Genomic DNA, 27,952 nt, shown 5'->3' with positions numbered 1-27,952 from the left:
GCCTCATGCTCACCTGCGCATGCGTATTCATTCGGTGGTAAAAATTTAAAGGGCCTAGCGGCCGCCCAAAGTGTAGAATATATACGCTTCGAGCTCAGTTCAAACTTGATCTTAAAGCATATTTGAACCATAATTAGTAAGGTTAATGTTAGGCTTCTAGTACTTGGACGAAGTCCATAGATCTTTCTAAAATTTTGTGGGCCAATTAAAGCTATCGAAATGAATCTGCTTCATGATCATACTCGATGTGGGCTTAAATATCACAACTACCAAAGATTTTGAATAGATCCAGTGCCGTTTCTGATTTACAAGCATGTATCGGTAGTTAGATAAGATTATGACAACATCTATACATCAAGAAGTCTAATGGACCGATCTTAAAGTTAGCCCGGCCAACTCGGGCAGTGTATGAGCTGAGCCGGCCTGCCAGCTAGGCTACTGAACTACTGTTGGTAATATTCTATCTTGGACTAAGCTAATCCATCCAAGCAGCTTCGAGCAAGGCAAGGTAAGTTAACATGGCTATTGTGCTGCATGATATTACTAAATGTTAATACATGTAGCTGCAATTGGCTCTTTGCTATGCATAAATATAAAGCATTCTGTATAGAATTTGATTTGTTGGGTTATATATTACATTAATATACGCGTACTTTCAGCCTTTCACTCCAGTCTTCCCTCGCACATTGGATTCCCTGACCAGACCCGCATCTAATATGTTACAAGCTTCAAACAGTACATATTACCTACACGTATGTACTTACGAACTCTTTATGCCTCGAGACGAAGCCCATCCTACTTCAAGACCAGGCGAGACCCGTCGGAGGTTAGCGACACCGAGGTGTGACACCCGGGATCACATGGGAAGGGGTTATATGCAGTTTTAGATGCTGCCTACTATTTTTAAAACGAGTTTAAGGTTATTCGATCGGTCATAAGATTTACTGGATGTATCGTACTCTGTATTTCGGCTGATGAGTGATTGAGCCGACGGTTTGGTTTAAAGTCTTGTAGGATTGGGCTTCTGGGATTAATTAATAACTGGGTCGGCCATGCACATTATTTATGTTATGCATGTGATTCTTCGATATGTTGTTTTCACCTCACTTCGTGTCAATCGAGACACTTGCTGTTTGTTACCCTAGGGGATATTTCGTTTCCCGAGATTAGGGGCAACGTCCTCATTTGTGATGACGCTCGTTTCAAATATTAAAATCAAGTCTTTAAGCAACCTTATTCGATGTTAGAAACGAGAGTGATAATACTAATTAAATGCTCAGGCACCCACCTATCTATATATATTTACAATATCTACGCGTTACCGTTCTTACTCCTCGTGATCAGCAGGTTTGGGAATACACAATGTGGATATGGCTGGGTGATACCGCATGGCAAACATTAATCATATTACCAGACGTTACACGCCAGCGAATAGCCCAGAAAGACGTAATAATGCCCTGTTATATAGTTATATTGAACTCGGGTAGTCTCGAGTGATTATTACTTATGTGTTCCCAGAGTGCTTGTACCAAACCATAAGTCTTGTGGTCTTGTGGTACCGGCCGGTTAATTAATGTATACCCTCGGGCCGGTTTAGATGAATACGAATTGGCATCCTATTGGGACGTGACTCTTTTCTTTATATCGTATGGGTAGCTGCCATGCAAGATTTGGCCTTGGCTTTCCTAACAGGGCCGCTTTAATGTTATTCGACTCAGGACCTAATCGCCTTACTGAAATAGCCCATAGAGCTTGTAACACCAATTGTGTAGCCGATGAATAGTTTGCACCAAATTTCACCAGCTACAACTCACCAGGTCACAGGTTAAGGGTTCGCACTGGGCGCGCTCGATCTGTTGACTTTCTAGAGAGCTTCTCGCTTCTCTTTGCCTATTCTGAAGTGGCTTGATGCAGGCGTTGACGGGTAAAAGAATGGCGCTTCAGGTAAGATCTTTATAATTGTAGTGGACAATAGTACCGTGCGGTCATTTAGTAATTTGAGCGGGCTTGTGGCCGATTGTAGGGATGAGAAAGACTATGGTTTCAAGGGGAGACTTTCCCTATTTCTCTCTCTTATTAGTTACGGTATTGATATCCCAAAAGATTCTCACTTAAAATGGTCATAACTGTCCAAAGCATAGAGTTCAGAATGCAGGGAAACTGGCCTCTTCTTACCGGAGAACTACTGTATGGGGATAAGTTAAACCGACCCCCACGACTAGTTAAACGCTATAGATATCTAGATTTGTAGTAGATATATATTAATTTCTCTTATTCGGAAGATTCTGGGCCTTTGCTCAGCACACGAGCGAAAACTTGATAAAGATCTATATCCCCTATAAAGGTAATCTCTCTATCCATTTGGCCGCCAGGACGACTCGCAACCCATCAACCTAACCTAATAAGGTGCTTTCCACTCCGAAAGGCTCGCAAATCCCTACCAAGAGCAGTATCATATCGATATAAATCCGTCACATAAATTACGGGTTAAGGTTTATTTAAACTCAATTTAGTTAGTTGAGGATTGATCCCTAAGCCCTGGGCACCTCATTATACCAAGTTCTTGCCGTAGTATCAAAAAGACAACGCGCCATTGTACAACAGTGCTGGAATCATTTCGGTGTGATATCATGGAATCAGAATGTAATGAGTAGTTTCTTTTGACTGAGCCTAAATACTGAGATAAGTGTTTGGTGCTTAATTTGAGTACGTACACTCTAAAGAAACTTATTAGCATGTAAGAATGAATTTTACATTCATAACCTTGAATATGGGGGGGGGATTCTGACAAGTTACTCAACACACTACATCCCACATCGAAGCTTCGACATCCTCATGAAGTACCCAATTTCCCAAAGATGCACCTTCGCATGGCAGAGGAAGTACCCAGACATGGTTAACATCCTCATTGTCATCACCCCAACCCAAGTCTCCTATTCGAGGTTGCAGCAGCTTCGCCATAAAGTGCGTATACGATGCTCCTATAAACCCGTCGGCGACCTCGCCTTGGAAATCCAGGAGCCAGGTCATGGAAAAAGAGTCGTTTAGCTTGTTCTTGCAGAGTCCGTCAAAAAGGGCTGTAACCTTGGTGTTTTCACAGACCACGTGGAGCGTATATTTTAAGTCTCGAAGACGAGGGATCTCTCCATCATCGGTGAGTCCCACAAGTAGCTTTAAAATGCAGTGGCGGTGGTGAGGTGAGTTATCACACAGCCCTGTAACGAGACGGCCTTCCCAAAGAGCGGCAAGGTATTTGAAGGTGCGTTGGGTTATCGATACCAGATTATTTGAGAAGAAAGGGCTCCAGTGAAATCTGAAACCAAGCGGAAGGGACAAGTAGGATATCCCCTTGCAATTGTCGACATGCATCTCAGTAAACGTGTTTTTAAAGTACCACTGCGCTGCACCCCCGTGAGTCATAAAGACAAACATGCAGCTGAGGTCCATGAACTCGACTACGAAGTTCGAGGGAGAATGGGGAAAAAGGACTGATTTGGGCATTTTTTGGATAAAGCAGGGGTGTTGAGAGTTGTTGTCGAGGTCGGACGCTGTTTCCTGTGATAGTTGCTCGTTATCCCAACGTTTCTGAGATGCAGGATCCGGGATCTCCTCCCCATTGGCTCGGACTGCAAATACACGCTTGGTTGCGGGGTCTGTTGGCGATGGACGAATGCGTAAATGCATGTAATATTCGTGAATGTAGTGGACGGATGACAGAGGTTGGTGGGTAAGGATGCCGGTGGGGATGGAGGTGGAAGATTTGACGAGCACGTAGTTAAAATGATGATTTTGGACCTGGTTGATGCTAGTTGTATCGCTCTCTATCTTGACAGATGGGACTTTGCATGCAATTACATGTAATGAATTTAAGATGGGACTTTGTGTCGAGTGATCGGATATGATCGTAATTACTACAGCGGATACTCTAGATTGCACAAGGATACATGTGATCATTATTCCATCATATTCAAGGACTTACACCCATTGGAATATTGCGAGAACCAGGCATCTTCTGAGACTACATTATACGTCTACACCCAACATCTTTGAGCACACTTAAAATTAACAGCAGGAACGAGTTTACACAACCTCGCTCGAATTATTATAGATTGGTTGGCTACATGTTTGATCAATTGCAGTTGATTGATTTCCGTACGTACACACATGTTTATATATTCACTCTCTACACCAAGCTGTAGTACACTTTTACCACAGTTTACATCTATTTCAAGATACTTACATGTGCCTACATACGGCGTGAAATTATAATGCCGCTATTTACGGGCAAATGATTTTCCAAGAAGCTGAATACAGATACGCATATACGGCCCTACATGTAACATTCTGAATAATAAGGCAAGTTGTTGACGCCTAATTTCTCCTCGTGAATATTTCGGATCAGCACACGATTGTTGACCATCATTTACAGGCATTCATTAATAGATGGAGGAGACCATAATAGCAGCCCGTGTTCTTAGAAATGAATACCCCTCTAGCTCTAGAGTCTATAGAGTTAAACAGACACAACATTTGGCAACATTCCACGGTATCCACCAACCGGCTCCGACTCCAGCCCCCCCCCCCCCCCCCCTACGCCTCCAAAACACCCTTCAAAATCCCCACCCCCCTCCTCAACTCCTTCACGCCCCCCAACCAATCCCCCTCCACCAGCACCCTCTCCACCACCTCCCCCTTCTCCCCCTTCCCCCCCCACACCTCCCCACCCGTAAAATGCCCATGCACATACAACACCTCCGCCACCATCTCCCTCACCCTCGGAAACGGATGCAACAGCATCCCCACCATCTTCACCAGCACCTTCCTCCGCAGCTCCGCCGACTCCGCCGCAATCAGTATCCCCGAGTACGCCCGCACCGCCGCAGCAAGCTTCAGTGGGTTTCCGGACTTGAACTGCAGCTTCTGCACCGTTGCGAAGAGGCGCGTGAGCGGCGCTGTTGTCTCGTCTGTGCCGCCGGGGCGGCCGAGGGGCGTCATTTCGAGGACAGCGGCGATGACTTCGAGTGTGGGGATGACGATGCGGTCGCTGGTGCTGTCGGGGGAGGAGAGGACTTGCAGTGTTGTGTCGACGATGGAGGAGACGTAGGAGGAGGGGGAGGAGGCGGAGACGGCGGTGAGGTGCGTGAGGAGGACGGAGCGGCTGGTCTTGAGCAGGCTGTCGGAGCCCGCGCCGGCGGCGGTGACGTAGCCTTTTAGGAACTCGACTTTGAGGCGCGGGTGCTGGAGGAGCGGGATCACGCCCTGGAAATACTCTTTTGAGGAGATGGAGTTTGCGGCGAGATCGGATGCGAGTTTTGGGCTGTGGGGTTGTTAGTTTTCAAAACACATCGAAGGAGGGCTTGTGAAGGAGGAGAAGGAGGAGGGGATTTACCGGTCAAGATATGACTCCAGCTCACTCTCCTCCCACGAGGCCGATATCTTCAACATCGCCTCACAAGCGCGCGCCCGCATCCTATCCAACCGCTCCGCACTCAGTCTCACCAGCCTCTTCAACACCTCCCACTCCTGCACCCCCTTCACATCACCCCTCCACCCCTCCCCTCCCCAATTCTCAAACACCGCCTTTATCCCCTCCGCCCTCGCCCACGAGCCCACATCCCCCCTCGAGTCAACCTCATAGTCATCCAGCGCCTTCAGCAGCACCCTTGCAACCGCCCCATTCTCCAGCCCCTCCCTGGCAATCACCCCGCAGCCCAGCGCCCTCACGCCCGCCACGCGCAGCTCAACCTCGCCGTCCCGCTCAGCGGCAGAGACAAGCGTCTCGACGATCTTGTCCTTCAGCGCTACGTCGGCGCTATACACGAAGCCTATGACCTCGCCGAGGGCGAGTACGTAGCCGCGCTTCTTCCCGCTGGAGGATGCGCGCCGGCACCATGTCTCGATGAGCGCCTGGCGGTTGCGCGGGGACAGGATGCCGAAGAGGGGCTTTGTGGCGGGGACGGCCTGGGCGAGGACGATGTCGTCGTTGCGGTCGAGAGAGGCCTCGATGATCGCGGTCCAGAGGCGCAGTGTCGGGGCGGGTATGTGTGGTGAGAACAGAGGGGAGCTGGAGGAGAGGGCGGAGACGAGGCGGGATGCGGCCTCGGAGGTGAGCTCGGGGCGGAGAATGGGGTTGACGAATTCTTTGCCGACGAGCTTCTCGAAGACGTTTTCGAGGAGCAGCTTTGATTCTGAGGGCGCAAAGAGGGACGACGAGGTGGAGGTGGGGGAAGGAAGGGTTGAGAGCCCGTCGAGAACTTCTGCGAGGGCCCAGGTGCCGCCGTGCCAGATCTCGACATCGGATTTGCCCTCGGCCCTGATTCGGTGCACCAGAGAGTTCAATACTTTCCTTGCCCTCACATTACGGGCCTCCTCATCGTCACCAGGTAGAGCTATTCTCACCACCCCTCTCAGGCCCAAACCAGACAGTTTCCGGCCCTCAAGGTCACTACTCCCCACGCCTCTCCACCCCTCCACAATCCCGCCCACAATCGCATCCCAGTACCCCACATCCAGCGCCGCAATCTCCTCCGCCACAGCGACCACACTCCTCCTCCGCAGGGCCACCGCATTATAGTCCACAACCTGCACCACCCGAATCCCCTCGATAATCGTATTCGGATGCCTCCCAATCAGCTCCTGCAGCGCCGCCGACGCCGCCCTCCTTATGTTCCCGAGCGGGTCCAGACACCCCGCCACCGCCAGCTCCGTCGCCAGCAGCTGCTGCACATTCCCACGCCCATCGATGTCGCCCACGGCCAGCAGCTCATCCGTCGTATACGACCGCGCCAAGCTCCACGCCGCGTAGCACGCCGCGTCGCGCACGTTCCCGCCGAGCGCGAACGTGGCGCGGCGCTGCTCAAAGTGCAGCGAGTCGATGATGCTGCGCACGACGCGCTCGAGCACGTCGGTGCTCCGTACGGCGCGCTGGCGCAGGAAGGTGGCGAGCGTGAGCGTTGCGCCGTGCCACTTCTCGGCCGTCACGGCGGAGAGGATCTTTTCTCGGTTTGCGCCGTGCGCGGGGTAGTAGAAGACGTCCTCCTCGTAGATGCCCATGACGGCCTCTAGGACCTCGCCAGCGAGGTCCGGGGGCAGCTTGCGCGAGATGACGGCGAGGGACTTTGACGCTCCGAAGCGGACGGCGGTGTCTTTGTCGCCGAGGTGGGATAGTAGCCGCTCGACTATGTCCTCCACGACGTTACCCCCTCCTCCCCGTCCTCCTCTCCCTCGGGCGCGAGTGACAGGATAGCCACCCAGCGGTAGATCTTCATCCCCAGTCTGCGGACATTGGCGGAATTCCACTCCTCGCCGTCGGCGGCCTCGAGCTTCTTTGCGAGCGTGAAGATCCTGGGCGCAAACTCGGAGACGACTCCGCGGCCCCCCTGCGCAAGGATGCCGGCGAGGACACGCAGGATCGCGGTCTTCATGAAGAGGGTGTTTGACGCGGTAGCCATGGTTGTAGCAGCGGTGGCGGTGGTGGTGCTTGGTTTGAAGGAATCAAGACACCAGGTGACGAGTGCGGGCAGAAGCCCGAGGGCGCGCATGTCCTTGCGCAGACATAGTCGGTCGAGCAGGAGCGATGCGGCGTCGCTCTCGCGGTTGCCCGGCGACGAGAGATGGGTGATTCCGAGCGCCAGCAGGCGGCGGGAGAGGGATGGGAGGGCTGGGAGATCGAGCTGCGCAGGGAGCGGCGGGGGGGTTATGGCGGGGTCGGAGATGGTGCTGAGGTCGAACGGGGTGAGAAGTAGATGGCTGAGCCAGAGTAGAAGCACGTAGCGGAGCTCCCACGAGCGGTCGGGGGTTTCGGTGGTGGCAAAGATGCACAGTGGCTCCAGCCAGCGGGGCTCGTTGGGGAGGAAGCGGGAGATGATCTTGGGCCCGCGGATCTTGCAGAGCGTGTACAGTAGTTTTGCGACGCCGTCGTGGAGGGGTAGCGGCGGGTTGAGGCTGGCCTTCTTCTCCTCCTCCGACTGCGATTCCGGGGAGACAGCGGCGGACGGTTTGGGCAGTTGGGCGAGGAAGACCTCGGTGAGCTGGGTGAGATAGGACTGCAGGTACGGGTCGAGCAGCTGTGGGGATTCTTGGAACGGTTCGATCTATGCATGCGATGGAGCGAGCAATCAGCAAAGATATTTGGGGCCAGTGTTCAAGTAGAGAGCTCTTCTCACAAGGCCAATCAAGCTGTCGACGGTGCTTCGTCTCTTCCGGGCGCCTTCGCCGTCCGCGGTCTGCAGCAGCTGGGGCAGACGCTCGCCGAACTGGCCCAGGAGATCCCCGGACACCTTCTGCAGCTTGACAGCCCGATCCTCTGGGGCGTCCATGCTCTGTTTTGTCCCTTGTGTGGTGTGAGTGTGAGTGAGAGTGTGAGTGAGAGTGTGAGTGAGTGTGCAGTTTGAATTCCTTTCTCTTCGTTCTCTTCCTCTCTCGCGCGCATGGCGGGGGGGGAGGGCTAGGGTTGTTGTGCTGAACTGAGCTGTGCTGTGCTGTGCCAAGCGTTCAGACATCGCCAATTTGCAACCCGTCCCAAAGAACAACCGACAGATTCGATTCCCCTCCCTCGCCGCCCAATTCGCAGGAAAGGAGTCGATATATTCCCCCCCCCCCCCCCCCCCGCCCGCGCAGCAGTGAACTAGCTAAAGACTTCCCCACCAATGATGAGCGATCTTGACTAGTAAATAGACAACCTCCTCCTCCTCCTCCTCCGCCGCACCCTTTACTGCTCAAGACCAGACAGACTGACACGCGCCCGCTACTTCCCTGCCCCCCTCCCAGTGCCATCTCACAGCTGCGAGCCTGCAAGCCCATCCCCGAACCCGCCGTCAGAGAGCTCTGCTACAAGGCCCGCGAGCTCCTCATCGAGGAATCAAATGTCCAGATCGTCGATGCACCCGTCACCATCTGTGGCGACATCCACGGCCAGTTCCACGACCTGATGGAACTCTTCCGTGTTGGCGGGGATGTGCCAGAGACAAACTACCTATTCATGGGTATGTCCCTCCCCCTCCCCCTCACTCCCTCCCTCCCTCCCCTCCCCCACCACCCCGCACACACCCCGTAATTGACCCCCCCCCCCCCAAACAGGCGACTTCGTCGACCGCGGCTTCTACTCGCTCGAATCCTTCCTCCTCCTCCTCTGCCTCAAGGTCCGCTACCCCGACCGCATAACCCTCATCCGCGGCAACCACGAGTCGCGCCAGATCACCACCGTCTACGGCTTCTACGACGAATGCCTGCGCAAGTACGGCTCGGCCAACGTGTGGCGCCACTGCTGCGAGGTCTTCGACTACCTCGCCCTCGGCGCCCTCGTCGTCGGCGCCGGCTCCTCAATCAGCGACACCGACGAGATCGAGGTCGAGGTCGTCGGCCAGTTCGGCGAAGTCATCAGCCGCATGAAACGCCCCGAACCCAGCACCACCGCCACCGCCATCGGCGGGCCCCCCGGATCCGGCGCGTCAGGAAGCGCAGCGGGAACAAAGGGCGTCAACAACGGCGCCGTGCTCTGCGTGCATGGCGGCCTCTCCCCGCTCGTCGACAGCGTCGACAAGATCCGCCTCCTCGACCGAAAGCAGGAGGTCCCGCACGAAGGCGCAATGTGCGACCTGCTGTGGAGCGACCCCGACGAGATCGACGGGTGGGGGCTCTCCCCGCGCGGCGCGGGATTCCTCTTCGGCGCGGATATCGTAAAGCACTTTAACCACATCAACAACCTGAGCCTTATCGCGCGCGCGCACCAGCTCGTCATGGAGGGCTTCAAGGAGATGTTTGACTCGTCCATTGTCACGGTGTGGTCGGCGCCGAACTACTGCTACCGCTGCGGGAACGTGGCGGCCATTTTGGAGCTGGGCGAGGAGAGGAGTGGTGCTGGGGTGCCGTGGAGTGCGACGGATCGCACGACGGTGGTGAGGCCCGGACCGGGGAGGAGGTATAGGGTGTTTGAGGCGGCGCCGCAGGATAGTAGGGGGATGCCGGCGAAGAAGCCGGTCGCGGATTACTTCTTGGTGATTAATTACCCCCCCCCCCCCTCTCTTTCTCTCGATTCGATCTACGATGCTGATGATGTGGTGGTAGTGAAATAATGGACGGACGGACGGATGCATGCATGCATGCATGGGGGCATTGAAAGATATCATGATCATTGGCGGAGCTAGCTATTTTTTCCTTTGTACCATATAGACTCCTCTCCCCTCCTCTATCTCTATGGGGAGGGGTTGGTCTCTGTTTTTTTTCCTCCTCTGTTTTTCTTTTGTGTTGCGTGTTTTCTTTTGTCACCGCTATTTGATAGTACTGTTATGAGCGTATGATATGATAGGCGTGAGGTTATCTTTTGTTTTTTTGCAAGAGTTGACGAAATCCATATGTGAAATTTGATCAATGAGAGAGAGAGAGAGAGGACCCAGTGTAGCTAACCGTACTAGTATACCGAACCAACTGTTCTGCCCATACACCACCACCCCCGCCTAGTAAACCAGAGTATATCACTGACAATAGAGACCGATGGTGCTTTCTTGGGTTCTTGGGTTCTTGGCGCGTCACGCGTGCGGCGAGTGATGGTGTGTGAAGGGGACATGGGCGAATGGCTGGGAAATGATATCTGTGATTCATGGTGATGTGATTTTTTATATGTACTTGATACGCAGCCGCAGCCGCAGCCTCCGGTGCGCGTTACCGAGTGAAAAACTCTAGCTGCAGCCGCTCTGAGAGGGTTATGCATGGCATGTTACAAGGTCATAATATTTATGACCGGCCATGACATCAACGCCCCAAACACTTAAGTTGTCGACATCATTGTTACTATTGGTAGCAGATAGAGCCCAATTGGAGTTTCAGTTGGTGGTTTTTATCCTACTAATGCTATTATTACCATTATTACTACTGGTTAGCTACCTAGGCTGTTTGTGGACTTGTTACTATTGCCTACTATTGTTTCTTTCCGGCGTTAGTTGGTTGGTTGGTTAGTTGACGATGGCAATGTTAGTACAGTTCAGCACGACTACAGTACTGTTTACCACTATTCACCACATGTTTTCCACAACGCGAAGTTTATGGGCGAAACAAAGCAAAGAAACCTACCGCCAGATCCCAGCCCTCGTTCGTATCACCAATGGAATGGGCCATGCAATTGACTCACATGCAGGCGCCAGATCCTGACTCACCGCATCCATACAAAAGCACCCCCCAAACCAAATCCCCAATTACAACCAACCCCACGATCCCCAGGCACAACTTCCCTCCACTCCACTCCACTCCACTCCACCCCACTCCACTCTACTATTCCCACTATTAAAAGGAAAATCCCCCCATACATACATAACCCCCACCGCAATGCCCCGCACCACCCGCTCCAAAAAACCAAAACACCGCACCTCCTCCCGCCCAAAACCCAAACCCACAGCTCCCACCGCCGACGCCGCGGCCGCTTCTTCCAGCGCCAGCGCCGACGACACGGGCCCAGTATTCTTCTGGAAGCCGCACGAAGTGCCTCACGGCATCTTCTCGCAATGGTACGAAGCGCCGTTCACCGCGCCCGATCCCTCGGGCAGTGGTACCGTGACATATAACACCGCTGAACAGTACTTGCCCCTCCCCCCCCCCCCCCCCCTCCTGCTCCCCCCTCTCCCGCCCGCACGCGTGCTAACTCCTGGGCGTAGATTCATGATGCACCAGAAAGCGCTCCTCTTCAACGACCCCGCCATCGCCGCCGAGATCCTAGAGACCACTAACCCGCGACTGCAGCGGTCGCTAGGGCGCGCGGTGAAGGGCTTCGACGAGGGCGTGTGGGTGGCAAACAGGAGCCGGATAGTCGAGGAGGTGAGCTACCACAAGTTCATAAAAGACCCAGCGGTGTTGTTGGGGACGGGGGAGAGGGAGCTGGTGGAGGCGAGTCCGAGGGATGCGGTGTGGGGGATTGGGAGGGGCGCGGTGAGGGGTGCGTTGGAGGATAGGGAGGGGAAGAGGGTAGGTGGGGGTTGAATCTTTTGGGGAAGGCGTTGATGAGGGCTAGGGAGAAGATTAGGGCTGAGAAGGAAGCGGCGACGGAGAAGGAGGCGGCAGTGGGCGAGAAGGGGAGGAGGAGGCGGAGGAGGCGGAGAAGACAGAGGTGGTGGGTGATGGTGAGTGAGAAGTTGTGAATGGGGTTTAGTGACTGGTGAGTGACGGGTGAGTGCCTGTGTTTGTTCCGTTTTGGTGGTTTAGACCGCCTGCGTGAGACATGTGACGTAGAGCACACAATGGATAGTAACGCATGTGACGTTGTGGCTTTGAGTAACGGAAGGTAAAAAGGCATCTGGCCCGCGTTCAGTAATTCACAATATTATCTAGCTTTGCAATTCAATTCGTAGAGCAGAATTGAAGATTTCGCACTTTGCTGCAGCAGAGCAGAGAACCCCTACTCCAGATCTCAAGCTCCAACATCCCCTCCCCAAGATCTCATTTGGAATTCTCTAGAAGGGGTGCCCGTGCCAGGATACTCGTTTACCACGGAAAGAACCAGAAAATGCAAGTGACGGAAACAGGGATAGTTTGTATGAGAGATCACCGCCACTCCATACAAATAATCCTTGCCCTGAGCAACTGGTTCTTTTCGTACGCCGTGCCCAGGACAGCAGCCGAAACTAACTAACGAGAGCTTGGGCAACGTCACTCGCCCCGCACTCTAGCCCAGGGTGCAGAGCTAGTGCCTGCCGCTACTAAGCTGCCGAGTAGCAGCAGTCCCTAGCTACAGAGCACTTCCCAGTTCCCAACTGCGCCTGAGCAAGGCACCCCACACCCACCACACCCACCACACACACCACTACACACACAAACCCAAGCTCTGATGTCTGCCAACACTCCCCCCCCCGACTGCGGGCATCAGACAATGCTCACGCAACCCTAACCCACACTCTCCGAATCCCTGCAAGCGGCGATCATGACGCCCCATGACGGCTACCTGCAGCAACAGTTCAAAGTTCCCTGATCATGAAAGAACCCTCTCCCCAAAGCAACTATGATCAATCACCAGCTAACACCACTCACTGTACTACAGGAATATGGGAAATCTTGAAATGCGGTCGACGTAATCAGCGAATGGCCCTTTTCGTTTAAGAACTGGGGTGTTCTCGGTTTGGAGGAAACCCCATTCATCCAGATAGATATCTTTGTTCTGACCGGACGGACTCTCTTTGTTAACTTGCGTTTGACAGCGCTGGGGAAAATACCAATATTTATATACCAATCCACTGCCACCGCCATTACCACCATCACCACCGATTGAATAATATAGCCCAACCGCAAAAACCGCAAAAATGGGTCCCCGCCTCCTCAAAACGCTGTCAATGCTTCTGCGTGTATTGCAGCTCATCTTAGCCCTCTTCATCGTCGGCGTCGCTAGCTTCAACGTCTACCAGTTCTCACACAACCGTCTTGGCCTCACCAACGGCCGCTCTGGCCAGCTTCCACACGCCCTATATGCCGTTGAAGTCATTGTACGTCACTCGTTTCCATTCCCCTCCTCCGCCTATCAAAAAAATATCCCATCTCCCCTAAAATAAAAAGGCTTATAACCAAAAAAAAACTAACAAGTAAACACAGTCCTGCGTTGGCGCCCTCTTCGCCCTCTTCACACTCCTCACCACCTGCTTCGGTCACAAAAAACTCTTCGTCCTCATCACCGCCTTCGACCTCTTGCTCATGGGCGGCTTCATCGCAATAAGTATCCTTCTTCGCGGCTCCGCCCACCAGTCTTGTCGATCCGTTACCTGGAATCCGCTTGTATCAAAGGGGACTAACAACCTCCCTGCCGCTTTCTTCAGCTCCTCTTCCTTCTCGACCTCCACAACAACAACAGGTAGGACGAGGGCACCACCCCGCCTCATCTGTAACCTATTAAAAGCCTCATTCGCCTTCGCAATTGCTCTGGCCGTTCTCTTTGCACTGACAATGGTGCTATCGTACTTGGCGCTTCGTGCATACCAAAAGCAGCGCGCGTTCGGGCCAAGGGGTGGGTATGGCAAGGGTGCCAGGGAGAGTGAGGAAACGGCAATGACGGGGACGACGGCGGGATATGATGCTCCGGGGTTTAGGGGGGAGCCAACAGCCGGGTATGATGCGCCGGGATTTAGGGGGGAACCAACGACGGTTGCAGGCGGTAGGGCGCCGGTTGCAGGTGGTAGGGCGCCGGTTAGTGAGTTGGGCCCAGGGATGGGAGCGGGCACTGGCGTAGGGAATGGGAGGTTTGATCCAAATTTGCCCAGAGCGGTGGCGGGGAGAGAGGGTATGGCGAGAGGGGGTATGGGAACCAGAACTTTTAGGGAGTGAGGGGGTTTAATGAAGTATCCTTTTATTTTTATTTCGTAGTATATATTTGAGCGTTGGTTGAGTAGTGTATAGTAGCTACTGTGTAACGATTAAGAATTAAAATAAATGTGTAGTCAAATCTACTAGTAATAAGTTCTTCAGAGTTTCGGGTTTCTTATCAAGCTCCTAGAATTACTGCACACAAACACTGGGAGGTTTGATATTTACCTGCACTGTCTTCAGAAGAGCGCCCATCTATTGGCACATCCTGAAGATTATTAAAGATCATCGTCACCACGCAGATTCTGTACGCGTTGTGTTCCAATGGTTGTGACATGGATGAGGAGGAAGAGGATAATGAATTAACAGGACTGCAAAGGTTTCTAGCTTTATACATGATCAAGGACAGGTTGCTATGCCACCTATTTCTTGCCATAAGGATACAGTTATAGTATACGCAACTGACAGACACGTATGCCGCTCAGCAGTGTGCGGCCAGCATCACCATATATCACTCGACATATATAACCAGTCGGGTATTGAGATTTAGCGCTTATTGATTGATTGATTTAATCACCAATTATACGCAGCTTCCAGTTATAACAATTACAAATGCTGGGACTCCGATCAACGTCGAACTCTGGGAAAACTATTACCTGACAGCCAATAAGGTGTATGCTTGTATTGTTCTCATAACAATCACGCCAGTTTCTTATGGGTCATGCCATAGTCGGAAGAAAGGCGCACAGATCTATCAAATAATCGATCAGTCAATCAATATGAGTATATATACGGCTTTTCACTTCATGTCCCGTCACTCGCACATAACTAGCGAGCGCCCATGATGCGTGAGTAAGTGTATATCTGATACCGCCCTAGTAAGTATGTTGCTGTATCCCATATCCTGCATCCCGTAGTATCCCGTAGACCGCCAGCCATACATAATCTAACTCAATACAGAGGGCCACTGCACCTTCGACGTCTCTGGGCCCCCGCAGCAGTTCGGCAGAAATAGAGTTTACAGGGGTCTTCACACGTGGAATGGGAACTACGTTTTGTCCAGTTGCCGGGTCGTCGTGCTCGCGCTAGGGGATTTGATAGGGTGGATGGGTCTCCATCTTGCACAATGATCATTGACCCCATACATATACATATCCCCCGCAAATCGGAGAAAAAAACAGTGGCTCAATCTTGCTCGTTCACCCACTAGTTATCCATGTTCCTTGTATCGGGAGTTTTTTCTTTCTTGTTTTTTCTTTTTGGGGCCCAGCGGACCGGGCCGGGCGGAGTCGGCCGCTCGCTTTTTTTTTTTTCTTAGTTGGGGAATTGCTTTTCCTTAACACTTGTTTGACAGCTGCAGGGCTCTCTCTCGCGCTCGTTCGGTAAATGGGTCCAATGGAGGGCCTGGAGAGGGGCACCACTTAGGTAACTAAACGACCCCTGGCTGGCTGCGATTTGATGTGTTTGGCTTCGATGATGCGGTTTGAACCATGCTGTTGAACTAGATTGGTTAGAAAGTTGATTTCTTATTGTTTTATTTTTGTCGGCCGGCGAACCTGCTGAATAGTAGGCTCGCTGGTCATGCCTCTCTCCTCCTCCTCCTCCTCCTCCTCCCCCTCTTCCTTTTTTCCCCTCACCAGCTGCGTACGCGGTAATATCTATGCACATATACACATAACCCATACACTCGTATGTACTAAGTACTACTAGCAGCAGCAGCTCCTTCCCCTCGGCCCCCCGCGGTTGGAAACAATGAAAGTGATTATATACACGGGGAGGAACAAATGAGAATAATAGTGGTATAATGCTTGAAAACAAAACAAAAGCAAAATAGCAAAAATGATGATGCAGGACAAAAAGGGATGGGGAAACAAAAGCATATTCAAACAACGATGGCAAAAGCAAAACTCGACGGCTGGATCAATATATAGTCAGATTCGGTCTAGTACTCCAAAGAGTACGGAGTTGTCGACATGGCACTGACCACCCTGCATTATGCCAGATGGACAGATCTCATCGATCAAACTAGCAGCGTTCTCGCCTGGCAGGCCGGGATGCAATTGGTGGATGAATGACTGTGCAAGGTGACACGGAGTGGTAGATGCGATAGATGCTGCTTGATAGGAGGAAGAGCAAGATGTAGAAGGCAGTGCGGTGGCATATAAAGTGCGCTGTGGAGGGCAACAAGTAGGCATGGAAGATGGGATCATTCTTAGTGGGGCGCACTGGGGTTGTGAAGTAGGGAAGAATGAGTTTTGAGGTTGGGGGCAGCAGGAAGAATTGTTAGTGAGGGTAGGAGCGGTGGGGGTCATTTCGTATGAGTTGTAGGATGGTGGGGAGGGTGACGAAATTGTCGGAGAAGCCATATACGACTGTGATTGCGTGGAAGAGATGTAATTGTAGAAATCGTTTAGTTGAGGAGCGGATGTTGGGATTGGATACTTTGAAACGGAGGCGGTTGTTGGTGTAGACGTAGGCGTGGGGTAATTGGAGGGCGCATGTTGGTGTGGCGGCTGTGAAGGCGGGGGAGAAAGCTATATTGGGGGAGAGACGTTAATTTTCATATATAAAAATCAAATCGAATGACACACGATATATATAAATAAAAAAAAGGCAGGGCTCCTCCAACTTCAACTCCACACACCTCCTCATCTCGCCACCACTCCTACCCGTACTACCACTTACCACTACTACGACCTTTACTCCTCACAATGTACGATGAGAGCGCGTAGGTAGGTAGGAGTGCAGCGTATGGATATTCAGGCTTTGATCAGTCAAGAAAAGAAAAGAAAAAAAGCATACTTTTGATGTTGCAACAACTAGCGCAGGGGCTCCTCCATTTACGGCTCCTCGTCCTCCTCCCCGTTCCGCACCTCTCGTAGCAACCATTCCGGTGGAGTTGCGTCGCTCGTTTGCAGTTCTTTGCTGCCCCTCACAAGATCTAAAGGGCTTGCATTGCATGGCGGCCCCTCCTGTTGTTGGCTCACCACCGCAAGGTCGTTTCCCTAGCACCTTTAAAACCTCGTCTACAGCCGACTCTCTTTCTCCTTCATCTGGTCCCTCTCCCCCTTCTTTCAATGTTTTATTGATTTCAGCATCAGTCACTCCACGCCTGTTCAGCATAGCTCGCAGCAGTTTGTTTTCTCGAACAACTTTCTTTGCTGCGACCTGAATCTCGACATTTGCCTCTATTCCAGTCCTCTGACATGCCTGGAAACGCGCTTCTAGGGATACCAGGTACTCCTTCTTCCTGGCTCTGCTACGCCGCTGGTTTTCCCGTAGACGCGATGCATTGACGACGGCACTACCTCCGGAACCGGTAGCAGAGGAGGACGTCGACGACGTTGGCGAGAGAGCAACAACCGAGTTTAGAGTCATGATAGAGTTCAAATTGTACTGCTAGGCAAACAGTGATGGTACGAGGATTCCCTTTGATGATGGTAGGTTTGGGACTCTTTAGTCTTTGCAAGTTATTTTATCCATGCGGTCGTCCTTCGAGTAGCCAAGTTAGTTACACGGTTAGTCATCCACCCCCACATAAAAAAAGCAAAGCCGTGTAGTTTTGAGCGTTTTCCTGGAACAGGAATGAGACGATTGACCATTCGTCTCTGTTTTCTTGTTCCAGTTCCCCCGGAACCAAGACACCCTACACACCTTCACTGCTGACTATTTGTTGAATCTCTGCGTAGATAAACTTTTGTGCGCAGGAAATACTACATATCAGTATCGAAGATACTTTCATCCTGCAGAAACACCCTCGCAAAACAGCCACGAGAAAAGCTTCTGAAATGGCTACAAACGAGGTCACTAAAGACAAGCAATTCACTCATCTACCTAGACCCGATGTTGGGTTGTGCCACATGCCGCGTGCGCACCGGGAGCATTCCCAGGTATCAGCATTTTACTCTACAGAGCTTAGTGATGGATTGCCGAGTAACACACCTCAACCCATGATGCATCTATCACAGATCCCCACAATAGGCAATTGCCATACTGCGGCGTGTTCAAACCCTTGCAACGTCTTCTTTTTTTTTTTTGGCATCCCAATCTGGATGGAAGCCTGAGTTTTAAATCTTCACCCATCTTAGCCCGGCAGGCGTTGTGTGCAGCTGAGTGTGGGGGTACACAGCACACGAGAAGTAGTGATGGTGAAAGATGAGCTAGAGAGCTCGCTACCGTAATATTACCCTCCGCCATATAATTTAAACGTGCCTTGTACCTATGCTACAGCATGGTCAATGACACATGTACTGACTTGAACGAAAAATTGAGCATCAAAACTGTCTGTTCTACACAAGAACGAAGAAGAGAAATATGAAAAGAAGCACTACTCACCCCCTCCAACACGTGTTGACGTTATGTGACCAGCCGGCGCTGACTCCGCACCTTGGAAACTGATCGGGCACTGTATTCATAGTCACTTGTGGTTTGATGGCTTTTTCCTACCAGTGATTCCATTAGTTTATGTTCCACAAGAAAAAATTCCAATATGAGATCCCGCAATAATCCGAGCGTTTTTTTTTTAATGAACAACTTTCAAACGATGAGTGATCTGTAACTCGTCGAGATGCAAACAGTGAAAAAAAATTCATATGCATTCTCACTACAACCAGATCTTGAGTTTTTAATGAACCAGTAGACAACAGAACGAGATCCTCCCATACATACCCGCTGGGATTCGGGAACCAAGGGAGTGGGGTATGTACGTCTGTCTGTTTAGAACAAGTTTTTTGAATTTCAAAAAGTTCAGTCAAAAGTTTTGTGTCACGCGCATCATTGGGGTGTTATAATTGGGTCATCTTTAGTTAGTAGCTGCATGGTATGTACAACTTATAACTGATCGAGAAGATTTTTTTAAGTTGGGTCTAGGGTTACGTGGCTAGGCAGGAAAGAAAAGGGGCGAGAACCACGTTCGTGCAAGCTACAAACCTCTTTAAAATTGCAAGAGTCTCCAAAGTACACTGGGCATTTCTCCATGAAAATTTAAGGAGGGACACGTGACGTAAATAGCGATTCACAACTAATCACTCGGCTCAAAATCCAAATGAAATTTGCACAAGAACCAACGACTTCAGGGCACATGTTCAGATAACGGATCTAGACTCGTGGAATTCACAAAACGAGCTGGTAAAAGATAAAAATACCACAATACGTGGCCGTGGGGGAGTTAATTTAAACACTGAGAAGCTGATCAGATGTATATCATGTAGGTAGGAAGAAATTTGATTTTGTTGTCGGTTTATACGAACTGTATATCTTATCCCGGATTTCACCGAAGAAAAATGCGCCACTAAAATTGGTTACCTTATCGCTCGAGGACCATGTTGGAGGGAGCGGTGTGAAAATTTTCGGTCAATCCTTGCCCAATGAGTCGGAACTATTAGTGGTGATATTCTTTTGCGGAGAAGGATGGGTGGAATATTGTGCTGCGGTGTCGCACACGCGGTAGCTATAGGCACGCACCCGGGGGGGAATGGGGTGGAGGAGCGGTGGCGGAGTTGGGGTCAGGCCCGCTGGCAACATTAACCGCATGATCTGAAACTCGCCTTTGCGGGGGAAATAAGAGGTGCCCATGGCCACGGGGACGGTTTGATATGCCGTAGAGATCTATATCTTCGGGTGAGCTCCCGCATCACACAAGTAAGAGCGGCCCCGGTCTCCGTCCGCAAATGCTTCACCATATCTTCCCCACGTGTGGAATTTCTCCAAGATAGTGGATAGAGGAAGAGTTTTCTATTTCTACTGTTCGCCGATAGTACTTTCTATAACCAAGGGTTGAATATTGTGTTCTATAGTTAATTAAACCAACTAGCTGAGATGTGGCCGATTATAGCTACGAACCTATCTAATGTTTTCTTCGATCGCTGTTTCCTTTTAATCGAAGATTCTGCAACGCAGATTTTCGAACCCGTTTACTGGTTCCCTAAAGAAAAAGAAAAGTCTTATCCAGGCGTCACCCCGCACAACAACGTCTAGTATACCCGATTAATCCCTTCTTGAATATTGATGGATTTGCCTTAATGTCTCTCTCAACAGATTCCCTCGCAAAGTCATTCCAAAAATATTTTTTCTCCTAATGGCAAAGGTTCCCCTGGCCGGGCGTGATCCCGTAATCCCATGGTATCTTCCTTTCCTTCTCCTTCTCCTCCCTCTCGGCCAAAGTATGCAGTCCCCCTCTATCACCAGCTCTCAGCTTTTGGATGAGTCGGTGGGAATATCTTCGTCCTAATCTCCCAGATTGCGTTATTCCAATTACCACCAATCCTTTGTCGGCCATGTGAGGTTTCTAGGGCATCAAAGTGCAGGTTTGATTGCTGAGCTGCATTTGTGCTTGTGACTTTGCGATTTGATGTTTTCGAAATGTGGAGCGCACCCTGGCCCATTTCTCGTATTCCGTGCGGTTCCTATTAAACCCCTCGGTAAGTTAAATCAACCTCTGCAGTTTTTTCGATGACTAAGCGGAAATTCGCCCCCTTTCTCACAATCCGCATCCATCGAATATCACTCGACGACATTTCGGCCCGGTTGACTAGCGTTTCTGCTTTCCGAAGCCGGGTTTGCTGATTAGCGCCTTCGACCACTAAAATCTTATGTTTATGGTTGTCATGTACTTTCGTTGATGACCACTCTTCTCCAACCCCTAAATCCCATAACCCTCGATGAATCTTATAGTAGGATTGGCCCTCCAACCTCGTTCTTGCTAAGAATGTTTTGATCTCTTTTGTTTCTTTCTCTTCCCACTCTTTTTGACAATTCGGCATCTGAACCCACTCCGCCCGGACTTGAGGGTTCCCCGCAGTCATAAGCCGCTTTTCTTCATGGCAATGGGAATAAATGCTCGACAGTTCCTATGATTAGAATGATCGCAGAAGAGGTCGGGGGCATCTGATCTACTTAGACTTAGTAGCCTTCGAGGAGAGTGAATCATATATTCATGTACCTACCCGTTTGTGAACTTAATGAAAGGTGTTCTTTAGCATGATATAAGGATTGTTCGTGTATCTAATAACTTTATGTCCGCAGGAACCTGCTATCTAATGGCGCTTTAGTCTTGCATATCGAACGAATTTGCCAAAGGCCCGTGAATGTCGAAATCATATCTAGCTTTCTTATCGAGTCTAAAACCAGATCTCTAAGGTTGGGTCTCCTAGTGTTAGTATATCAGGGTAAATCATTTAACCTTTCGCTGCGGAATGAGAATATAACCTCACATTATAGTGACAATGAATATCCCTCGAAGAAAAACGTACAGATTGTCTGCATGGCCGGCATTCCTCGGAGGCTAGCGCCTCTAACAATTTTGCAAACAAGCCCCATGCTAGATGTTTAACCGGAGGACTTCATTATCGGCGTCCAACACTTTGAGTAATAATTGGAATTCATTAATGTAGTGATTCCGGCGTGAACAACAGGGGAATCAAGCTTATTGGCGAAGAAAAGAGAAATTAAAAAGGTCGGTAGTTTAAAAACAAGGATTTTCGAGCTATAAAGATACTGATAATGAACATAGAATTATCGTATAATTAGAAATTTGGCGAATGATCCATTAGATTTCAATATCCATATGGCTAGAATTGAATCGGCAGGTGTTTTTGATCTACCAAAAGGTACAAAGAACTTGAGCCAGTGATGGTCAGTGCCCCTCGTTCTAAAAAAAAAAAGAGAAAAAAGAAAAAAAGGACAGAATATCTTGAAGTAAATCCAACTGCTAATTCTACATCATGATTCTTAGGAACAATGTGCATATTTTCCATCATATCAACTCGAATAGTATTCCTGGCAGAGATCACTTACTTCCATCGGTAATTCCGGGCTGGGGTCCAAGTTACTGTTTGGTTTTTTCTTCCTTCTCCCAAATATCGGCGGTATATCCATTCATCAACCCCAACATCCTTCCACCTGTCTTGACCCATCCTTTTATACCGCCCTGTAACGCATAACTTTTCAATTTGTCATTCCCCTGACCCATAATATAGTCCTGCATCCAAGCCGCAGCTCTGGATCCGCGTCCCTGGGAGGATCCTGTAATTACTATATCAGATACTATCTCCCTTTGTATTTTGCCCCCGAGGATATCTATTTACCGCAGTAAAAGACAATGGCTTGCACCCCCGCTGCAGTTAAAAGGTTGTATAATGCAGGAATAGAATGGTACATGGTTTGAGCTGGTAGGTTTATGGAGTCTCTGATCGTTCCTCCCTTTTGAATCACAAACGTGAGTAGATGTTTGAGCACAGCTGATGATAGGTGCGAGAAGGAGTGGACAAGGAAAAGATATATTCATTGAGGGGAAAAACAAGATTGCTGTTCAACAACCCCCCGATAGTCATTTTCAGACTCTCGATTGTAAGGAAAGTACAAGATTGAATAGACCTAATGTGGTGAAAGAAAAAAAGGAAAAGGTATGGTAACGAATAGAACGGTTATTCATATGGTCAAGTTATAAAGCAGACAACTTACCTCATGGTCCATACGCCTCAGGTCTACCAGGACGAAATCTCGTCCCGGGACCTTCTCACTAGATTCCATCCATTCCAGAACCGTCTCCTGCGGTAGAAACACGGCGGTAGAAACGGGCTTTGGGTAAGAAGCATGCCAAGGCTTTTGTTCAGGCACGGACATGAAGGTATCAGATGTCTCTAGAAATCAATAAAAAAGTTGGTATGTGCGTGGTCTAACGTTTGGTTAAATAGTTAAGTAGACCTGGATTTAAGTAAGATGAAATAGACTCGAATAATATAACAGCTACTCACCTGTCACCAATGAGTCGCCACTGGTTGAGTACGTTAGATGTTGTTGAAGAGCGAAGGAGCTCCAGAATTCCAGAAAAAACGTGCTCATTCGACTGGCAAGGGTTGTCTAGCCAATCGGCGTTTAAGTTTGGAATGTCACTGGTATGTCGCTGCCGACCAATCACAGCTTAGAAGCGTGTCACCCTGCTCGGCAGTTGCCGCCTTAAGAGGACCGCTGTGGGTAAGGTATAAAAAATATCATTGCAATTCAACAGCATTTTTTTTTGGTTTAATTCGTTAATTGCATAATTCAACAGCATTAGCATCGTGTCTTTTCCAAAAACACAGAGGCAAGCTGAGAATACAAGCAAGTTGCAGTCGGAAAAAATGTCAACAATCAATCCCTCCTCGAAGAACGAATTGGAATCCGGTCTTACCTCTCCTAGCCCTTCCACTAAAGAGAAAAAGATCGCAGCAGCACAATCCGATGAAGCCAGAACTTCTCTCTCTTCATTCAAGCAGCTAGGATTTCTCGACAGATTTCTGGCCATATGGATTTTTCTTGCGATGGCTCTCGGAATAATCCTGGGCTACTTCGTACCCGAGACTGGACCGGCACTGCAGAAGGGCGAATTCGCTGAAGTATCTATTCCAATAGCTATTGGACTGTTAGTCATGATGTATCCAATCTTGTGCAAGGTTCGGTATGAGACGCTACATCGGTTGTTGAGGTTGAGGGCGCTGTGGATTCAGGTTGTGTTCAGCATTTTCGTCAACTGGGTTGTTGCACCACTACTTATGGTAAGCTCCCAAGCGATGTGGTATCTGAATTGAGAAATAATTAAGTTCGTACGATAGGTTGCTTTGTCCTGGGCATTCTTGCCGGACCGCAGTGAGCTTCGTGAGGGTCTGATAATAGTTGGTATCGCGCGGTGCATCGCCATGGTTAGTCCAGATACGAAAACCCCCCCAACTTCAATTATTCGAATATTGATTATCTATTCAGGTACTTATTTGGACTGAACTCGCCTCGGGTGACTCGGATTATTGTGCCATGCTTGTGGCTATAAATTCGTTCCTCCAAATCATCCTATTCGCCCCGATGGCAGTATTCTACATCAATGTTGTCTCAAGATCCAAATCCTCCATCGAAATCTCATACTCCACAGTGGCTGTATCCGTCGCGGTCTTTCTTGGAATACCTCTAGGTGCTGCTATCATCACCCGCTTGGCTCTCTTGAAGCTCATCTTCAAGGGAGATGTTGATAAATACAACCGTAATTTCATCCGCTGGATCTCACCGTGGTCTTTGATTGGCCTTCTCTTTACTATCTTGATCCTCTTTGCCTCTCAATCTCGCAATATCGTCTCGAAGATTACCTCCGTCCTCCGTGTCTCTGCACCTTTAATTGTATACTTCGTTATCATCTTCAGTGCTACACTTGCTGCATGCAGATACTTTGGAAATGGAAAATTTGCGGGTGGAAAATTAGGCCATTGGGGATATGGTATTACAGTAACGCAGGCTCTCACAGCGGCGAGCAACAACTTCGAGCTAGCGATCGCAGTTGCGGTAGCTTGTTATGGGGCTGGGTCTGAGCAAGCTTTAGCTGCGACAGTTGGGCCTTTGATTGAGGTGCCAGTATTGTTGGGGTTGGTCGAACTTGTCAAGTTCTTGAAAAGCAGGTGGAACTGGAAATAGATAGACCTTGCTTTAAATTTTTTTTTGTGGGGCGGGGTAGCACTAAATGTTTATTTTATAATATGAGAAAAGTCTGTTAACGAAGACTAGAATTTATCAAATAATAGATATATACCATTTCGTTCCGGTTCGCAGCAACAATCGAGCGATTTGGTTTTTGTTACACGAGTGACCTGTTGTGAATCGTGAATCGTGAGTTGCCAAGAGCCATTATATTTTCTTTTTACAGCCTCGCGCTCAGGTAAGGACCAATCTGGATAAAGGCCTGGGGCATGAGTAGAGTGCAGCGTATCTGATTGGTTGTCGACGTCGGTGCCTATTGGTCACTACACTTACTGTAAACTGCTCGCTGCTTGTAGGATGGGCACGAGACTACATGTAGACTCTAGCTCTGAAGGTACATATCAATCACAGCTCGCTTTGTTACTGTGGATTCGTGGGTTTCATACTAAATGTATGTAGGTACATGATGTATGTACTCGTATTTCTCTGACGTTTGTGGACGCGACTGATATTGCAATAATGGCCCAGTTCAAAAACGTCAGAGAAATACTAGTAGAGCAATTGCACAAAGGGACGATTTGTATGACGCGTTAATTTGTTCGTTTGATGACAAACAGGTGCGTATCAACTTACATGATAGCTACAACTAGTACATGTACTTTCATGACACTAGGCTGGATAAGGTTCCACGATTATACCGCGAATTTCAAGGCGTTGAAACACATTTTTCATATGTAGGTAATAGAGGTACATGTTTGTAAAACAATTGCCTAGTAAAGCAATCAAGATTGCCTGAATTTCAGCTTTTGTGTATGCGTGACGGCTGTGGCCTGAAGTGCTTGTAGGTACAATTGCGTAAGTAAACGTATGTACATGTATATGTAGTTATATTTTGGCGGCTGGTCATACATGACTCAGTTACACGCGCCGAGTCATCGGCCATGATGGAATTTTGTGATAGTTTTCATACGTATTCCAATAAAGAAAATCAACGGCATAGCCAATTTAGAGATGACGAATATATATAAGAACAGGCAGTTGTTATAATATACGCGATAAATGGCTTTTCTATGACGTGCGTGCATACGTGATGTATGCGTATACTCAGTACATACAAGTACGTACATGTATTTATATGTGAATATATATGCTAGCCACATGTAGTAAATCATATATACATGTACTAAATGTACTCTCTTTAAGGAGCCGTACTTTGGTAGCTACAGCTATGTGTACAATAGATGTCGAAGATGTCGCGGCGAAGACATGATAACAGCATGACGTTGAAGGAAACTAGTAGAGTATTTAAGGAGGTTCCCTCCGAGCCTCCTAGTAGAATCATCAATGATACATCTCTTCCAATTACCTCCTGCACTTTTGTCAATTTACCTCATCGAACTCGTCGTATTTGAACCCGAGTGATCTATCATGACGCGGCATATCGACTATACGTGTTAGAATATCATGATTAAGGAAATTATAGAAAATGAAGCGGCCGGAGCTTATGTGTTCGCTAATTACTATATGTAACGACGTACTTGTTTGGGCAATTTACTTTCGGCCCCTTACATCAAGGCTCGGTAAGGTGATGTACGTTTGTGCAAACACCCGCCACTTTCTATGCGTTGCTTTATCTTGGTCACTACCTATATATTTCTGCGCAAGATTCTTCTCTCCTGCCCTTCATTATCTGCTTCCTCGATCCAACATTCAACACAATCTTTCTTCAATATCTTTGGGAAATTACTCAATCATGTTTTTCTCTTTCAGGACCATTTCCCTCGTACTCATCCTCTTCATCGTGGCTGTTATCAGCCAGGGCGCAGATGATGTATCCTACACAAGTGATGCGGCTTTTCAACGTGGAATCCTGGACTTCCATAACAGGCGTCGGGCAGAACATAGGGCCGGTAATCTTGCCTGGAACCCCGAGCTAGCTGGCCAAGCTGACAGATATGCCAAGCGTTGCCGTTGGGGCCACTCTGTGAGTAACCTTTCATCAATTAATAGCTTGGTGTCTATCTCTCATTCACAAGCCCCGAGGGTGGGGTGGGGTGGGGGTGGGGGTGGGGGTGTTTCCAGTGAATACAGATATCCAGACTAACAATTTCTCTGGTAACCTAGGGGGGTGCATATGGGGAAAACCTGGCCGGTGGTTTTGTGACATTAGAAAAGGCCCTAACTGCCTGGTCCGACGAGCGGAAGCTTTACAAAAGCTTAGCGGATTATGATAAACCAGAACCCCCTCCAAACTCTGGCCATTTCACGCAAATGGTCTGGGTGGCTACCACCACGGTTGGATGCGGTCGAGCCAAGTGTAGAGACCTTATCACACCAGGGCAGGATTCATGGTATTTTAAATTCCCCTTATTTGAGGTCTACAGGGAACTTTAGGAGATAGAATCAACTAACAAGAGTTTTTCTGCTTGTAGGTATGTTGTGTGCGCATATCTCGCACGTGGTAACTATCGGGGGCAATATCCTCAGAACGTCCTTAAACCAGTCAGACGTTAGAACCGTTAGAGAAGCGTTTGTAGAGGCTTATAGATTTTAATAGGTAAATTCTACCCCTTGTGCGCTGATCCGCAAGATTCTGACAAGAAGTATCTAGCTATAGCTCGGTACTCTCACTATCATGTTGGTCGACAACATATCTAAGGGTTATAAATATCGCTTTGTTTTACAATAAATTTCATAAGCAGGTCTATAGATTTTCAAATAAATGGACCCACGGTTCCCTCCAGCTGTTTTGGTGTGATCAACTGAAATTTGCTATGTGCATAATCCGAGAAATGTTAATCCAATGCGACAAATGCGAGTGAAGTGAGTCGAAAATTTGATCATGAGAGTATCGTTTATAGTAAATTTGGCTCTGTCTACTATTAGTTCGTTCGTTTCTCTGTAGATAGGAGAATAGGGGTAATGGGTTGAAGAAAGAAGGAGAAAGAAATCTAGATGGAGAGAAAAAGAAAGAAAAAGGAATTGAGAGGGATAAATCAAGTACATGTATCTATGACGTCCTGTGTATTGTCCTATAAATGGTATATCCAAATCCTCTCGCAAACGCTAGCTAGGACTTGAAGTCGAAGTTTTGTCTATGCACATAGACCGGATTGGGGATTGAGGGAGCTAACTTACCAAAGTAAGCTAGAGTTGCCCAAGTGCTACGTAGACATGTGGAATATTTATAACGAAATGATTGCTTGCTGAATTCTCTGAAGACATTTGTTTCATTACAAAAGCT

The 27,952-nt window shown here is 49.1% G+C and overlaps 11 protein-coding genes across 11 annotated transcripts; 6 read left to right on the top strand and 5 right to left on the bottom strand.

The window, feature by feature from the left end:
- Positions 1 to 4,590: 4,590 nt before the first annotated feature.
- LAJ45_00752 (uncharacterized protein) lies at positions 4,591 to 8,318 on the bottom strand (the record flags this gene model as incomplete). Its single annotated transcript, XM_046110353.1, has 4 exons — positions 4,591 to 5,317; positions 5,390 to 7,116; positions 7,200 to 8,093; positions 8,166 to 8,318. 4 exons carry the CDS (start codon positions 8,316 to 8,318, stop codon positions 4,591 to 4,593), a joined length of 3,501 nt encoding a protein of 1,166 aa, XP_045977046.1.
- A 330-nt stretch (positions 8,319 to 8,648) lies between these two features.
- On the top strand, positions 8,649 to 10,068 carry LAJ45_00751 (uncharacterized protein; the record flags this gene model as incomplete). The annotated part of the gene is made up of 4 exons (XM_046110352.1): positions 8,649 to 8,668; positions 8,770 to 8,984; positions 9,079 to 9,995; positions 10,066 to 10,068. 4 exons carry the CDS (start codon positions 8,649 to 8,651, stop codon positions 10,066 to 10,068), a joined length of 1,155 nt encoding a protein of 384 aa, XP_045977045.1.
- Positions 10,069 to 11,319: 1,251 nt separating this feature from the next.
- On the top strand, positions 11,320 to 12,125 carry LAJ45_00750 (uncharacterized protein; the record flags this gene model as incomplete). The annotated part of the gene is made up of 3 exons (XM_046110351.1): positions 11,320 to 11,567; positions 11,646 to 11,952; positions 12,006 to 12,125. The coding sequence occupies 3 exons, from the start codon at positions 11,320 to 11,322 to the stop codon at positions 12,123 to 12,125; spliced, it is 675 nt and encodes a 224-aa protein (XP_045977044.1).
- A 1,155-nt stretch (positions 12,126 to 13,280) lies between these two features.
- On the top strand, positions 13,281 to 14,292 carry LAJ45_00749 (uncharacterized protein; the record flags this gene model as incomplete). The annotated part of the gene is made up of 2 exons (XM_046110350.1): positions 13,281 to 13,460; positions 13,567 to 14,292. 2 exons carry the CDS (start codon positions 13,281 to 13,283, stop codon positions 14,290 to 14,292), a joined length of 906 nt encoding a protein of 301 aa, XP_045977043.1.
- Positions 14,293 to 16,202: 1,910 nt separating this feature from the next.
- On the bottom strand, positions 16,203 to 17,649 carry LAJ45_00748 (uncharacterized protein; the record flags this gene model as incomplete). The annotated part of the gene is made up of 2 exons (XM_046110349.1): positions 16,203 to 16,805; positions 17,074 to 17,649. The coding sequence occupies 2 exons, from the start codon at positions 17,647 to 17,649 to the stop codon at positions 16,203 to 16,205; spliced, it is 1,179 nt and encodes a 392-aa protein (XP_045977042.1).
- Positions 17,650 to 17,684: 35 nt separating this feature from the next.
- Positions 17,685 to 18,335, top strand: LAJ45_00747 (uncharacterized protein; the record flags this gene model as incomplete). Its single annotated transcript, XM_046110348.1, has 2 exons — positions 17,685 to 17,789; positions 17,961 to 18,335. The coding sequence occupies 2 exons, from the start codon at positions 17,685 to 17,687 to the stop codon at positions 18,333 to 18,335; spliced, it is 480 nt and encodes a 159-aa protein (XP_045977041.1).
- A 1,610-nt stretch (positions 18,336 to 19,945) lies between these two features.
- On the bottom strand, positions 19,946 to 20,922 carry LAJ45_00746 (uncharacterized protein; the record flags this gene model as incomplete). Its single annotated transcript, XM_046110347.1, has 5 exons — positions 19,946 to 20,060; positions 20,113 to 20,158; positions 20,528 to 20,675; positions 20,754 to 20,809; positions 20,883 to 20,922. 5 exons carry the CDS (start codon positions 20,920 to 20,922, stop codon positions 19,946 to 19,948), a joined length of 405 nt encoding a protein of 134 aa, XP_045977040.1.
- A 165-nt stretch (positions 20,923 to 21,087) lies between these two features.
- On the bottom strand, positions 21,088 to 22,071 carry LAJ45_00745 (uncharacterized protein; the record flags this gene model as incomplete). The annotated part of the gene is made up of 6 exons (XM_046110346.1): positions 21,088 to 21,161; positions 21,216 to 21,226; positions 21,299 to 21,403; positions 21,483 to 21,553; positions 21,883 to 21,888; positions 22,066 to 22,071. 6 exons carry the CDS (start codon positions 22,069 to 22,071, stop codon positions 21,088 to 21,090), a joined length of 273 nt encoding a protein of 90 aa, XP_045977039.1.
- A 25-nt stretch (positions 22,072 to 22,096) lies between these two features.
- LAJ45_00744 (uncharacterized protein) lies at positions 22,097 to 22,893 on the bottom strand (the record flags this gene model as incomplete). The annotated part of the gene is made up of 3 exons (XM_046110345.1): positions 22,097 to 22,293; positions 22,356 to 22,470; positions 22,732 to 22,893. The coding sequence occupies 3 exons, from the start codon at positions 22,891 to 22,893 to the stop codon at positions 22,097 to 22,099; spliced, it is 474 nt and encodes a 157-aa protein (XP_045977038.1).
- A 497-nt stretch (positions 22,894 to 23,390) lies between these two features.
- LAJ45_00743 (uncharacterized protein) lies at positions 23,391 to 24,705 on the top strand (the record flags this gene model as incomplete). The annotated part of the gene is made up of 3 exons (XM_046110344.1): positions 23,391 to 23,804; positions 23,862 to 23,948; positions 24,010 to 24,705. 3 exons carry the CDS (start codon positions 23,391 to 23,393, stop codon positions 24,703 to 24,705), a joined length of 1,197 nt encoding a protein of 398 aa, XP_045977037.1.
- Positions 24,706 to 26,461: 1,756 nt separating this feature from the next.
- LAJ45_00742 (uncharacterized protein) lies at positions 26,462 to 27,102 on the top strand (the record flags this gene model as incomplete). The annotated part of the gene is made up of 2 exons (XM_046110343.1): positions 26,462 to 26,692; positions 26,833 to 27,102. 2 exons carry the CDS (start codon positions 26,462 to 26,464, stop codon positions 27,100 to 27,102), a joined length of 501 nt encoding a protein of 166 aa, XP_045977036.1.
- Positions 27,103 to 27,952: the final 850 nt, after the last annotated feature.

This window comes from Morchella importuna, assembly GCF_003444635.1.
Source record: "Morchella importuna strain M04M26 chromosome Unknown Morimp01GS001, whole genome shotgun sequence".
In the NCBI taxonomy this organism is placed as follows: Eukaryota; Fungi; Ascomycota; class Pezizomycetes; order Pezizales; family Morchellaceae; genus Morchella; species Morchella importuna.
This window is presented reverse-complemented; position numbering and strand designations above follow the sequence as displayed.